At 49.3% G+C, this 14,828-nt stretch overlaps 1 protein-coding gene across 1 annotated transcript in view; it reads left to right on the top strand.

The window, feature by feature from the left end:
• The window catches only part of NOA1 (nitric oxide associated 1), a 10,813-nt gene extending 595 nt beyond the window's left edge, over positions 1 to 10,218 (top strand). The window contains exons 2-8 of the mRNA XM_010561033.1: positions 11 to 494; positions 1,222 to 1,386; positions 2,263 to 2,459; positions 4,843 to 4,974; positions 7,095 to 7,211; positions 8,609 to 8,726; positions 9,308 to 10,218. Coding sequence (XP_010559335.1) covers positions 11 to 494; positions 1,222 to 1,386; positions 2,263 to 2,459; positions 4,843 to 4,974; positions 7,095 to 7,211; positions 8,609 to 8,726; positions 9,308 to 9,513 — 1,419 coding nt within the window. The 3' untranslated portion in view covers positions 9,514 to 10,218. The remainder of the gene's footprint in view (positions 1 to 10; positions 495 to 1,221; positions 1,387 to 2,262; positions 2,460 to 4,842; positions 4,975 to 7,094; positions 7,212 to 8,608; positions 8,727 to 9,307) is intronic.
• Positions 10,219 to 14,828: the final 4,610 nt, after the last annotated feature.

Raw genomic sequence — 14,828 nt, 5'->3', positions numbered from 1 at the left:
GCCCGAGCAGCACCGCCGGGTGGTGAGCGCCGCCCTGCGCCGCCCCCCGCGCCACGGCCGCGGCCCGCTCCTCCTCTACCTCCTCGACGTGCTGGAGCTGCCCGACCCGGTGCTGCCCCAGCTGCCGGGGCTGCTGGGCCCCGACGTCCCCGTCGCCGGGCTGCTGGTGGTGGGCAACAAGGTGGACCTGCTGCCTGCCGACTCCCCTGGGCACCTGGGGCGCCTGCGGCAGCGGGTGGCAGCGGCCTGCGCCGGGGCCGGCCTGCGCGGAGCCCCGCTGGTGGATGTCCGCCTGGTGAGCGCCAAGACGGGCTTCGGCCTGGAGGGGCTGGTCAGCCGGCTGCAGCGCTCGTGGAGGTGCGCCGGAGACGTCTACCTGCTGGGCGCTACCAACTCCGGCAAGTCGACACTCTTCAACGCCCTGCTGCGCTCCGACTACTGCAAGTCCCGTGCCCCCAACATCGTCGACAGGGCCACCATCTCCCACTGGCCAGGTCAGGAGCAACTCTCTTCCCGTCACGGTGGCGGGTGCCTGGAGGCCGGCTAGCCCCAGGCTTGCCGTGAGGCTACCTTTGGCCACCCCCTGGGGTGGGAGGACCCGTCGCCAAAGGGCTGCCCAGCACCCTGAAGCGTCGCCGCTGTGGGCAGCATGCTCCGATGCCGTGCTGTGCTTCGAACCGTCGCCTTCCTCGGGGCAGCGAGGGTGGGAGGCGTGTGCAGAGGGTGCTGCGCGTCTCGTGGCACTAAGGGGGCTGGTAAGCCAGAGCCAGCCTGCGTGCTCCCCTGGCAGTGGGGACAGTACCTGATCTGCGTGCCTTGCCGTCTCCCCATCAACTGGGGTGCCCTCAAGTCTAGAGAAACCAGGAGGTGGACTGGGGAGCACCTGTAAAACAATCGTAGGCCAAACCAAGCTGCCTAGAGGCAGGACTTGCCTGGGGTGTATTAAGTCAGTCTTGGCGCCATGTGGCTTTGAGACCTGTTTCATCAAACCATGGGTGAGAGCAGATCTCGAGCGGATGGGTGCCTCCTTCCTACCGCCCTGGCTGGGAGGCTAGTACTTTATGGGAGCAGCTGTAGTTCCACCTCCAACTTTGTGTTACTGGGTTTCACCCAAAAGCTGGAGAAGCAGTACTTTTTTTTTTTTTTTTTTTTTATTTTTTTCCTCAGAGCTTCAATGTGCCAGGTAGTCAGAAGCCCACGTGTGCCTTCTGTTTTTTCCAGGAACAACACTGAACCTATTGAAATTTCCAATTATTAATCCTACGTGTGACAGGATATTCCGAAGGCAGGAGAGGCTGAGAGAGGAGGCAACAAAAACAGAAGATCAACTAAGCAGTGAAGAAAAAAAGTACCTTAATCACCTTAAAAAACAAGGTTACTTTGTGGGTGAGTATTGCCTGAGTAAAGGTATTGCCCCTCTGCCCCGTTGAAAATACTGCATTACACAAAGGACTCCTTCATTTGCTGTAGAATCCAGTTGGTTTTGGCAAGTAATTCCTTCCCGCTTTGAAAGAACTCATTTCCATTTAATTATGGGAAGAACACGCTATCTGTAGTAGCAATAAAAAATTTCCAAACTTGCATTCAAGTTATTTTGGCCAGTTTTTGTTCCCTGAGTAACGGGTGCAAGACCTCTAGCTCCTGTGTAAGTAGCAGCATTAGTATTTCTTCTGAGTACTTATTTTTCAGCTGCTGTTGTAGCATTGCAGAGGTTTCCTCTGTGCAGTGCATCTCCCATCAGCATTTGCTAGCCTAGCTCAGATAGCTTAGTAGTTTACAATGGTACTCCATTATAGGCTATCTCTCGTTCCCAAAGGAAGAAAACAAGTTTCATTTTTAAATAATCACGTTTTGGCTGCAGGCCACAGTGGTTGTACATCATTTTAGTATGTATCCAAAAGAGGGGCTTGCCGGAAGATAGCTCTGATTTTTCAAGTAATTCTGTGTTTGACAGTCTAAGGCTCTAAAAAACAAAACAAAACAAAAAACCCAGCCTGCTTTACTGTAAAATGGAAATCATGGAGTGTCTGTGATCTGGTCCCTGCTAAGGTTTTGGGGCTTGAGGAGTGCAAAGCAAGAATTACAGAAGGGATTTCTTAGCATCTTGACTTTTGAACACACCAATTTCTAGCCACGTAGCATCTTTATCACCTTTATATTACCAACTTGCATCTCTTTTAAGCAAGGAAAGGGACAGATGTCCAATTGAAGGAAAGGCAGGTTAATAAATTAATTACCAGGAAATCTTTCATTTTAATCCAGGAAGAGTTGGAAGAACGTTTCAACAGCCGAAGTCTAGCCCGGTAGTTGACTTTGACCCTGACATGCTCTCCTACAGCATAGGCGAAGATCCCAGGCATTCCCCTAAGAAGCATGAGGAAAGGGAGGAGTTCACATACAATGAAGTGAAGGATGCTCGCTGGTGTTTTGACACTCCAGGGATTGTAAAGGAAAACTGTGTAGGTACCCTGTGGTGCTATGTTTTGGGATGATAGGGTTTGGGAGGACTGTTCTGCCTTAGCTGTGCATGTGGGAGAGTATTTCTGTTGCAGTCCTGGGCTTAGGATTCTTTTGGTTTGGGCAATTTTGTCAAAATATAGTTCGTGTTTACTTGGGAAGCATTTGCTGTGTTAACACTGTTGCATTTCTGAATAGCGCATACTGTGATCTTTGCAAAGGAACTGTATGACTGCATTGTCAAACTTTTTTAACATCTAAATGAAGGAAAGTAAGCGATAGTGCTGTAAGCAAGCTTTTACCAGCATCACCCAATGAAGTCTGCACTTTTTTAGCTCTACCAGCCTACTGGAAAAGGTGGAGCTTAAGAGGATAACCAGTGTTGTGTGACTGAACCAAATCTTTGAGAAAGCATTCTCCTGAAGCTAACGGGATCTGCAGTGTTCCTGTTAATAGCTCCAATACATCAGGCCTACCTCAATGTTTCAGTAGAGCAATGGCTCTGAAGCCAGTGCTGATGTAGTGCACACGTCCAAAAAAGTCGTGTTTTGATTTTTGATCACTTCGATATCTTTGCAGAGCTGCAGTCATCTTTGGGGGAAAATTAAAAAGTACAAGGAGATGGGAAAGTTCTGAAGAGAATGAAGTGCAAGAACTGTACTGAGGCTGCGCAGCTCAAGTGCAGATGCTGCTTTCATGAGCACTATAAAACTGCTGGTTTTCTAGTACATGTGTTTGCCAGATCGTACGTAACCCACTTTACTGTGGCACTTGGCTCTCTGATAGCCAGTGTAAAGACAGTCATCAGCTTAGAGACCTGGCTTGGTAACTAGAGATTGGATATGTTCTTCCCCTCTTCTGGTGTTGAATAAGTGTGAAAAACAAGTGGGCTTTCCTGCATCCAGAAATACTTGCTGCCATTTCTAATTTTGATTATCCTCACTGTGTCTTTGGAGAGCTACATGCCAAGTTTCAGATGAAATTTTGTTCCTGCAGTCAGTGTTCGATCTGACTGGAGGACAAGCAGATTGTTTATGTGGCAGATTTTGGCAGGGGAGATTTCTAGTTATGAGCAGGTTTGGGGGGGAGTTTTTTGTTGGGTGGGTTTTTGGGTTTTGTTTTTTTTTTTTAAGAAGAGGGAAGGAAAGTGGCGGTTAGCATATAATGGAATTACATTTTTGTTCTTATTCCTTGGAGGTATGTTATATCTGCTTCTTCATGACTCCCTCCAAAGCCAAACTTCTGGAAAGCCTAGAAAAGGATTACTGATAACTCAAATTTTGGATTAAGCATTGCCAAACACATGAGAGAACCTGCAGCTAGCAGGGCAAAGCCTCCTCATCTTTTAGAATCGGTATTGAAGGCTGCCCTGACTTTCAAGCTAAAGATTGTCTGCTTGTGAACATAGGAAGAACATTAGGGGTTCTGGCTGCACCACAACCCTTGTTAGTTCAGTCTTTTAATGCTGAACTGAAGTTAATCCTCATGGCCAGACTGCTACAAACTTGTATTTGCATGACTGTGGCGGCATGCCTGGGCGGCACAGGCGGAAGCATTTGTGCTGTCACTTCCCTGCGTTTAAGAAAGAGACACTGTCAACCGGGAGACTAGTTGCTTCTTTCCTTCAAGGCACTGCTTCCTGAAATTCTTTGCCTGCACGTTGTTTCATAGCTGGGTTTGAACAGTGCTTCTGTAAAAAGTGATCAGACCACTGTGGCTGCAGCCCTGCTAGTTAAGTCTCTGGCTTTTAAGTAGACTTTGAGATGGATCATTTCACTGAAACAAGTTAGCACCTAAAGAGATGAGCCAGTTAAGCCAGGAGATGGAAAGGAAGAGGGAGGAGAAGACGACAGGCAGCAGGAGCATTTGGGAGCCCTCACAGAGGGGAGAGCTTGTTTCACTGTGCCCAGGGTAGGGATCCGTGCTGTAATCCTGCAGTTTGAGTTGTTTCATAGTGTCATCCAGCACTTTTCTCACAGTGAGATATTTGCGACTAGTTTTGCTGCTGGTATTGATTCAGAGCTTTGCATCACTACCTAAGTGGGGTAACTCAAATGTCATAGCAGAAGGTGGTTTCCAGTTCTGCACATGGCTGCACTCATGCTAAAGCACAGTAAACCTTGGGTGAGCTTGTTCCAGCCAGGCCCAGGATTCCCAAATCTGTGGTCCAACAGGCTGCTGGCAGCTGTTCTACTTTGTTATGGACCTTCATTGCCATGGAGATTGTTGACATCCCTACCTCCTGCTGTTTCTCACTTACTGTGTGGACCAGAATTTAACTGTTCTGTTAGATGTTCTTCACGCTGCTCTACTAATGCCAGTATTAATTTCATTGTCCCCATTGAAAAATCTGGAATGAGTTACGGCAGTACAATTATTTTGCAGGTTTTAAATCTCCTGACAGAGAAAGAAGTAAAGCTGGTTTTGCCAACACAGGCCATCGTTCCACGGACCTTCATTCTCAAGCCAGGAATGGTCTTGTTTTTAGCAGCTTTGGGACGTGTAGACTACTTAGAGGTAAGGGAAGAAAGGATTTTGTGAGCAGCTGCTTCATCTCTTCTTATAGTACCAGACGATAAAATGCTTTCTGGGTAGCTTTCCCAGACCCTTTCTCTGCTGCTTTTGAGATGATGATTCTGTTAATAAAGCACTGCATAAAGTCAAAATGCCTTGGGGTGGGGAGTTGCAGTTAAAAGGTTTGATACTTGTTATCAGCCTGCTGTATTTTATATCATATAACAGTAACAGCTTTTGAATGCTTAGTGTGCTTCCCATAACATACAAAGGCACAAGGCAGGGAGAGAGGGAGGGAAGGAAGAGAGTGTGAAAATTAGCTGGGAAAATAGCTGGGTTTCCTCATTTCTTGTTTTGTGAGAGCCGTCTGCCAAGAGAGAAAAGCATGGGCATTTTTCTTTCTGACACAGACTGTTCTGAAGAGTTTGCCCAAGGAAGCAATTAAATGTAAATGTATTTTAGTTTCTGTAAAAATATTTTTTTAAAGGCGGTTTGTCTGTGTGTCCCCGCCAATTTCTTCCGTTTATTAGAAATGCCATGTCACACACCTTTATTGAACTGTGTGGAGCTGACCTCCCATGATGTTTCCTCTGGAAGGAGTGGTTTCTTCCAGATACAGAAGATATATCTAGCACTTATGATAATGCCTTTCTCAGTAGTTTGTCCCATTTTGGGAAGGGGGTGTGTGTATGGCTGTTCCTTTGTTTCAGTCAGCTTTCCAATATCACCGTAGAAATGTTGAATTGGTACTTTGCTGAGGACAGTCTTGACCTGCTGGGAGAAAACCAGTAAGGTGGAGGGGACAGGGTTCTGTAAGTAATAATGTACCAGTATGGCAGGAGAGCTCCACTGTAGTTAAGGTGAGAATCCAGAGCCCTGTCCTGAAAAACGGTACAGAGGAGTAATGCCTCACTCAGAAAAAATGCTGTTTGTGAGGAGAGCAACCCAGCAGAATAAAACCTGTCTTTGTCCATACTGTCTTGGGCAAAGCTCTCAGAAAAGAACTTCCTAGGCATGTTGGTTGGGCGCTATCAGGGACTTAAGAAAGCACCTGGATTTGCATCCCTGACAAAGTAGGACAGTGATACAGGTGACATCTTGCTGGCAGTAAACACCCTCTGCACAAATGCTGCAAGATCAGGCAGCCACAGAGCTGCCCAAGGGGTTGTTTTGTCACGAGGGATAACTTCTGTTCTTAGAAGTTGTGGAGAACACAGCTGGTGTTGGCAGCCTGGGGAACCTGAGGTCAGGGTGAAGCAGTGTCACACCATCTCCTGGTAAGAGGATCAGGCTCAGAGACATGTCCAGTGCAGCAGGGCTGGCAGTCAGGCTTCGTGCTATAAGCCTGTTCTCCATGTAATGGTGCACCTAGCAAGCTGAGCTGTGCGTGTTCAGGGCCCTGCAGGTCCTCGGTATCTGTCTCAGCCCATTGCTGTATCAGTCTTGCGTATCTACATCTTCCAGAGGCCTTGAAGGAGGACTCAGGTCATGACAGGAGTCCCTGCCTCAGATTAGATCTGTGAGGAACTTGAAGGAATTGCTGCACTTGGGTTTCCTTATTTCAGACTGCTAGCAACATTTATAGAGGTTTCTCCCCTCTCTCACCTTGTTTGCTTTGCATGCAAAAGCTAAGAGAGTGCCTGCTGAAACTGCTCCACATTCAGTCTTTGCATAGCTTGAGAGCAGCTTGGAATGAAGTATGGTTTAATGAGTGGTGTGTGTTAGACATGTAAAGTGATAGGAGAAGAAGCACCAGACAGGAGATGGCCATCACCTCTCATGCTAAATAACCACACTGAGTTTGTTCTTGGGAATTAAACTTGAGCAAAGATATCTCTTGGATGATTTGCCTGAGCTGAGCAAATGAAATGGCAGGGGATACGGTATTGGGGGTGCTTTGAGGCAGGATGGTGAAGCCGTGGGTGCTTCTCTCCTGGAAGCTCAGCTCCCCTGTTTATGTAAACCCTGGCTGTTCTGCAGTGACAGGGGCAAGGACCCCTCGGGCAAGGAGGGGACATCAAACAGGTTTTCAACATGCAGGAAAGAAACAGAGCAAGAGAAAGCAATTCAGGGCTGCTTTTCTGTTATCATAAATAACATCCTCTTCTTGCTACTTATTTCAGGGAGAAAAGCCTGCCTGGTTTTCTGTCGTGGCTTCTAACCTGTTGCCAGTCCACATTTCTATCCTGAGTAAAGCAGATGCCATCTATGAGAAACATGCTGGCCAAGAGTTACTAAAGGTAAGAGGAGGTGCTGTCCTGGGCTTATGGTTGCAGATAGGCAGGTGTCGTGGTTTAACCCCAGCCAGCAACCAAGTACCACGCAGCCGCTCACTTACTCCCCCCCATCCAGTGGGATGGGGGAGAAAATCGGGAAAAAGAAGTAAAACTCCTGGGTTGAGATAAGAACGGTTTAATAGAACAGAAAAGAAGAAACTAATAATGATAATGATAACACTAATAAAATGACAACAGTAGTAATAAAAGAATTGGAATGTACAAATGATGCGCAGGGCAATTGCTCACCACCTGCCGACCTACACCCAGCTAGTCCCCGAGCAGCGATTCCCCGCCCCCACTTCCCAGTTCCTATATTACATGGGACGTCACACGGTATGGAATACACAGTTGGCCAGTTTGGGTCAGGTGCCCTGGCTGTGTCCTGTGCCAACTTCTTGTGCCCTGGCTGGGCATGAGAAGCTAAAAAATCCTTGACTATAGTCTAAACACTACTGAGCAACAACTGAAAACATCAGTGTGTTATCAACATTCTTCACATACTGAACTCAAAACATAGCACTGTACCAGCTACTAGGAAGACAGTTAACTCTATCCCAGCTGAAACCAGGACAGCAGGCCATCCCACCTGCTGAAGTGCCCTGGCTGGGGCACAATTAACGGAGAAAACCAGGATGTGTCAGGAGTTTGAGACTTCTGCATTGGGAGAGTGGAGATCTGCAGTGTGAAGTGGTCTTGCACAGGCTGCATGGCTGCAGCTGTGTTAGGAGAGAGCACCTGAGATGATACGTTTTCAGCAGAGCTTTTGTTTCTAGCATTCAAGCTGATTAAGATTTACAGTGCTCTGCTCTCTGCTCAGCTTTTCTTGAACAGCCTTAAAGTGCAGGCAGCAACGGGGATATTTTCCATGGCAGACTTCAGACTGGGGTTTCAGAACAGATTGCAGTTGAAAAAGGTACCTTTCTTATTCTTTGCCCGTGCTGCACATACCTTCATCTTTTGGTGGTCTGACTTTTTCCTTGGTATTGCCACATACTGTGTAGCACTTGCAGATTGATGGCGGATGGGGTGAGCTGTCCTTGTCTTGGCAGCTCCATTCCTGTGCACATGGAGAACAAGTGCTGTCACTCACATCAAGGCAGCTGTCTTGAGCCACCAGCTGGGTTGTGCAGTGGGCATCTTAGCTCACCTCTGAGCTCCCACTGGGTTGCTCTGGATGTGATCCTGATTCTGTTCTTGGCAAACCTGAAATAACTCCTGTAGGGTACTCAAGCCAGCTCTTACCTGGCTAACAACAGTCTAATATCTTTATTCCCACTTATGCCTTGCTCGCCAGCTTAAGGTAGGAGTGCTGAAGCATCTCTTGACTGTTAAATCTTTTCTCCATGTTTTGATCTTAGGTTCCTATGGGTGGGGAAGAGCGAATGAAAGAGTTCCCCCCGCTTGTCCCTCAGCACATCACACTGAAAGGAATTGGTACCACTGAGGCTGTCGCAGATATCAAGCTTTCCTCTGCAGGTAATTTAATATTGCTTCATTAGTTTGCTTTGCAGGATCTGCGTCTAGAAACATTGATGGGAAGAGGCGTCTGAAGGGTTGAAGTCATATTTCCTGCTCAGAGCAGGACTGTCACCAGCACAAAATCAGGGCAGCCATGACTTTGTCCAGCTGAGGCTTGGCAACCTCCAAAAATGGAGATTGACAACCACACTTGTACAGGATAACCACATTGGAATACTTTATGCTCTGGCTGCCGTACAAGTTCCACAGCATCAGGAATGGCTGTGACACTGTCGGCCGTCCAGGTGAGACAGAAAGGGCCATGTATTGGAAAGCTTTATTACTGTGTTTTTTGGTAGTTCCCACCATCCCTCTTAAGTTCACCAGGAAAGAGCTGTGTCTGGTGTGGCTGAGTAAGGTGTGGCTTTAGGTGCTGGGAAAGGGCTGGATATTACCTTTGAGATCGGTTTCTCAAAGAAATCACACCTGGATAGTTCAGGTTCTTAGCCAATATGGAAGGCACTGAGTTTGTGCCAGAACCCTCGTTCTGATCCTAGTGACTCATCTTGCTGACTGGTTGGTTTTTTTTGGCTGTGCAGGCTGGGTGGCAGTGACGGCTCACACAGAAGAGAAATTGCTACTCCGAGCCTATACTCCCAAGGGCACCACGTTGGTGGTGCGGGAGCCTCCCCTTTTGCCATACATCAGTACCATCAGAGGGGCCCGGATTGCAGGCACTGCTGCCTATAGGACCAAAAAGCCTCCCTCCCTGGTGGAAAACCTGAAAACCACAGAAAGGAGATAGCACTTATCATCATCTGAGCAAGGTAGAAGACAGAACAGCCTCTGGAGAACCTTGTTGCTTATTGATATTCAGGAGAGCTTGGAGTCCTTTTTAAAGGCAGACAGGCACATTTTTGAAAGCAGGCCTGGGGGAACTCTACAAGTCCACATCTGATCCAGCTGCTGAACTGCAGCCATTTTGAATGAGCTGAGCAGCTGGTACCTTGCTGTAAGAGGTGAAACGGCTTCTCCCTGGGACCTGCCAGTATCTATGAGCAAATACCTTTACCTGTTTCCTCTTGAAATACAGCTTGGAAGCTCACCTGCCTGCCCTGGGCTGGCTTTGCTGTTCATAGAGTAGGTGTTCTCTTGCAGACATGCTCCTGCAGGTCAGAAATCATCACCTTGTTCTTGGAGGCTTTACAGTGTTTCCAAAGTTGAAGGAGGTGGAGGGAGTGAGGAGGAGCAGGGAATGCTCTAGTGTGGGTATGACCCTCCTAGTGGCTTGCAGTAATTCAACAACATCAACCAAAAATCAGGTCCTTTTTGTCCTTCAACATCTGGGGCAGAAGAGGGAATGCAATGCCCTGCTTTTGGACACAGGAAAGGTGGATTAACAAAAAGCAGGTCGGCTCGCATGCCTGAAGAGGAAACCTTTGCGACTCACTGCTTTGGTTTCTTGTCCTGCTGAAACCAGGACAAACTTGTGTAAAGGTTTCTGAAACTGAGGGTGTAGAATAAAACTTTGCAAAGACACTTACTCCTTTGTATCCTTTTCAAATCACTGACAAAGCACTCTTGTGTGGCCATAAGCATCCTGCTAACTACACAAAACCTCCAGTAGGAAGGCCAGTGTTGGAGGAAAGTGTATCATGCCAGGTCTGACAGCTGAAGAGAGGTGAGGCTGCTGCAGCTCTATCCTGCCAGGCACAGAGTGCACACATGCACTGCATACATACACCTCTGGCCACACAGATCACAGATGGACACACAGCACTTAATGCAAACATAGACAGTGCCAACAGCCTGTATCCACACGTGCGCACACAGACACACACACACACAGGGTGGATCTCTCCAGCTGCTGGGGTGGACGCTTGGTGATGCCACTTTCCCTGTTGCTGGCACCTGGAGATGTGAGCCCCTGAGGCTGCAGCACCACTCCAGTTACTGGTACAGACAGTCTCCCTCACAGACATTCAACTGGCCAGGACTTTCCTGGTCCCGTAGCCTCATGCTCTCCTAGAGCCATCCAGGTGCTCTGACACCCTGAGCTGGCCCTTAGAGGCCCCCACGCTTCTCCCAGGCCGTTCTCCAGCTAGTCCAGCTTGATCTTCACAAGCAATAACACGCTTGTCCCCACTTCAGTTGCTGCACCATTGGGACACAGCTCCTCCGACCCACGGTCTGGCTCCAGTTGCTGCCTTCACATCCCCATGTACACACGCAGACACAGAATACAGAGCCCTCACCCAAGAATGTTAGAAAGGAATTTAATAAGGACACAGGTTAGATTGTGCTAGTGAGGTGCAGGGCATGGCCAGACAAGTGTACTGACTAGCCAACTGTTTACACATAACTAGCCCTCTTTATCCCCTTACCCCTCTATTATTTCCCACACCTGTTCCCCAAATCACCTAAATCCCTCCATTTTCCCACCTTTGATTCTTCCCCTGAATAAGTCCTGTGCAAAATGTTCCCCTGCATTCCCTGGTGTGTCCCACGCCCCTAGACAGTGATCCTCCTTAGCCCAAAAGGTGACCTGGAGAGCTCCCATGACATACAGACTCATGGCTTGGCTGAGCTTGAAGGGGCCTCTGGAGGTCCTCTGGGCCAACCCCCCTGCTCGAGCAAGGCCACTTAGAGCAGGCTGCCCAGTACTGTGTCTAGATGGGCTTTACTATCTCCACTGATGGAGACTCCATGACCTCTCTGGGCAACCTTTGCCGGTGTTCGGTCACCCTCACAGTAAAAAAGTGTTTCCTGATGTTCATAAGGAACCTCCTGTGTTTCAGGTTGTGCCCATTGCCTCTGGTCCTATCACTGGGCATCACTGAGAAGAGCCTGGCTCTGTCCTCTTTGCACCCTCCCTTCAGGTGTTTATAAACATTGATGAGATCCCCCCAAGACAAAGACTGACTGTGATGGGTGTCACTCCTGGACAGAGGGGCTGATGGCTCTGCAAACACAGCCCTGAAAGGGTGTTCATTCCTCAGGAGTCCTTCAGCTGGGTTTCTGTCCGTGCTGTGCCCCTGGGCAGCTCTAGGCTTGTGCAGATGGGCTTTTGATGGTCCCAATGATGGGCCTGGGAGTAGCCAGGCAGGGCATTATTTGGGATCCCGCTCCCACCGCTGTGTGTGTGTGTGAGCTCCTTTGTGGGTGTGCAGCCTGGGCTGGAGAAGTTGCTTTAGTTTGGATGATGCTTAAGGATGCCTCTTCACCAGCCTGCACTGCAGCTACGTTAGACAGCTCAACAGGGCCAGCCTGCAGAAACCCGGCACTAGCCCCATCTTGCTGCCTAAAATGACATCAGCAACTAGAGCTAACCACAGGCATCCGTTTTTACTTACACCATCGCACAGATACACAATGTTTTGTGCCTTGAGGAGAACCTGTCTCCTGTCTTGTGTGGGTAACACACTTGATTTAATGGTGGGGGAGAAAACAGTGGAAAACAGAAGGTTGCAGCTCCTCATTTGTCAGGGTTATGTGGAGCAGTCCTGGAAAAGCAGGCATGGAAAAAGGCACGGCGTGCTCAGCTAAACTGGGAGGCAGGAAAGGGGTCTGGCTGCGGTCTGTTAAAACTAGCTTGACAAATCCAAGCCAGGCATCTCCCGTAACATTCCTCTGCTGCTATATGTCTGGGAAAGACACAACATGAAAGGCAAACAGCTCCGCATGTGGGAAGAGTAACTGGAAGACCTGCCTCTCCTTACAGCGGTGGTCCTCAGCCCAGGGGCTGGATGTGAAAAATTGCAGCCAAGGTGAATGTCTGGTGTAGCAGGTCCCCTGGTTGTTCAAAAAAACCCAAAAAGCCTATCTACAAGGACAGGTGACCTGCACTGGGCTCAGAGGGTGCCAGAGGTATACGCAGGAGAAAAGGCTTGCTGCCGACATGGGGATGTGCAGGGAGGGGGCATGCACGCCTCGCCTGCCCAGCATCCTTTTGTGTCCAACCCCGATGTGCAAGCAGCGAGCTGGGGCAGCGCAGGGGCCTAGCATCAGGCAGATGTTGAAGGGCTTTTGCAAAAGCCGTGTTGTGCCGTGAGAGCAGCAGCCGGCTAGCAAGAGCCCCAGCTGGGAACAAAAATGGGTGCTCCTGACATATGATAAACCTCGGCATGCAGGGGGTTGTAATGTGGCAGCAATTAGTGCCTCAATGAAAGCATAGACATGGCTTTTATGAGCTCCCAGGGCTGAATTACACAGGAGCTGAAGACTGCTTGGAAACTTTTCTCAAAGGGAGGATTCGTGTCTGGTTTATGCCAGACAGCCTGAAAGGTAAGACAATTTTTACCGTGCCTGTGGACAACAACCAATTTAATCTTAGCACAGGAGCCAAAAGCAAAGGTGGTTTGAGTCTGTGCAAAACTGAGGCATAAGGAGACGGCTTGGAAGGTCCAACCCCCTGGGAAAGTCTGCTCTTCATGGGTGTCCCAGTGTGCACTAGCAGGGTGCAATCATTTATAGCAGCTCCAGAAGAATGTATTCAGCAGAACCGCTCAGTTTGCTGGGGAACTGCACAAAAAAACCAGCTCACGGCTTCGGATGGGGCGGTTAAAATACAGGTAGAGGACCGATTGGAACATGTAACAGCTAAAGCTGGCTGGCAGTGCCCTTGAGCTGGCAGGGGGTTGCAGCACCCGGGGGTGTTTGTGTACCTGGACGGGAGTGCTCCTCAACTTCCCGGCAAAGTGCAGAGCTGGGTCGGAGCTGGGCAGTGTGGCGTGCAGAACTGCGCCAGGCAAGGGATGGCTGCACCTCCCCGATGCCCTGCAAGCAGGGATGTGCCACCACGGCTGGGAGCCCATGGGCTGGTTTGCTTTGGCACGCATCCAATGTGGCACCAGCTCACCCAAAAGAAAAAAAAAAAAGTAGCTTCCTTTCTCTGCCCAGTGGCTATTCCCTTTCAGAGCTGCTCATGGCAGGGGACTTCCAGCCCAGGAAAATGGCCACTGCTTTTCATGGCAAGAGCAGAACCAGTCCTATGTAAAGTTTGAAATTTTGCCCACTGTTAACACTCCCAAAATAGCCTGTAATGTGGGGAGAGGTGCATTGGGCTGGGAGCCTAATGGACCAGAAGTTTCGAGCATCTGCTTCCTGCTGATTTTCCTGTGATTCACAGCTTGCAATTACCCATAAACTTCCCTCACCAGCAACTGTCTTCACTGATCTTGTAGCTAAACTGCTGGGGGTTGCCCAACATGACTGGTGCTGGAGCAGAAACCTTATGGTGGGTCCATGCCTTGGCAGTGCATTGACCCGTCCCGGTGGTTCCTCCGGCGGCAGAGGAGAGCTGTGTCCGTGCAGGTCAGCTAGCAGTGTCCTGAAATACCAGGGGGAATTCATGACTGGCTGCTGTTGAGGATGAGTTGGTGGTAATGTCCCATGCCACATACTGGGTGCCATGGTGTGGCTGTGGCCACATCTTTGAATTATTCAGTGCCTCAGGTCCCCAGTCCAGCCTCACCAGGCAGCACCGAATCAAGAAAGAGGAGAAAAAGAAAAAAAAAAAGCCCTCAAACCATCAAGGTTATTCTGGCCAGTTCTGAGCAGGTGAAGGGCTTAGTGCCTTTTGGAAGGACTAGAGCAGCACATGAGCCCATTATTAAAACCAGGATCCCCAGCACAGCGACAGGAAAGGGGTTCAGCCTTCTTTTTGGTTTTCCTCCATGATTGCAGGGCTCAGGGATGCTGAACAGAGTGCAAACAGCCAGGCCAGGTCAGAGGGCAGGCGAACATGTGCTATGCTGCCCATGTGTTAGCTGGGGAGTGTGTCCTGTGCTGCGAGCGCGGGGTGCATGCCTGCAATGCCGCAGCTGCATGTTAGGTGCACGGTGCAAGTGCGTGCTATGCTGCAAGCATGTGCTCCTGAAATCTCCACTTAAAAATTACTGCCCCTTGGCATCCTGAGTCCCTGCGTAAGGCAGCACGACCTGCGCCAGCACTCAGGAGGTGGTCCTGCCGCTTTCTAACCACCCAAGGCACTGCCAATGAATGTCCCCGGTATCCCCACCAAGGGACCGGTCACCATCTTCCCAGTCAACTTTTTGCTGCAATCCTGCTTTGCCTGTTCATGATGGAAACAACAAACCCAGCCACAAACCTCATCTGTCC

Source organism: Haliaeetus leucocephalus, unplaced genomic scaffold, assembly GCF_000737465.1.
Source record: "Haliaeetus leucocephalus isolate CR32 unplaced genomic scaffold, Haliaeetus_leucocephalus-4.0 Scaffold140, whole genome shotgun sequence".
Lineage (NCBI taxonomy): Eukaryota > Metazoa > Chordata > Aves > Accipitriformes > Accipitridae > Haliaeetus > Haliaeetus leucocephalus.
Note: the sequence above shows the minus strand (reverse complement) of the source record. Positions and strands in the feature narration are given on the sequence as shown.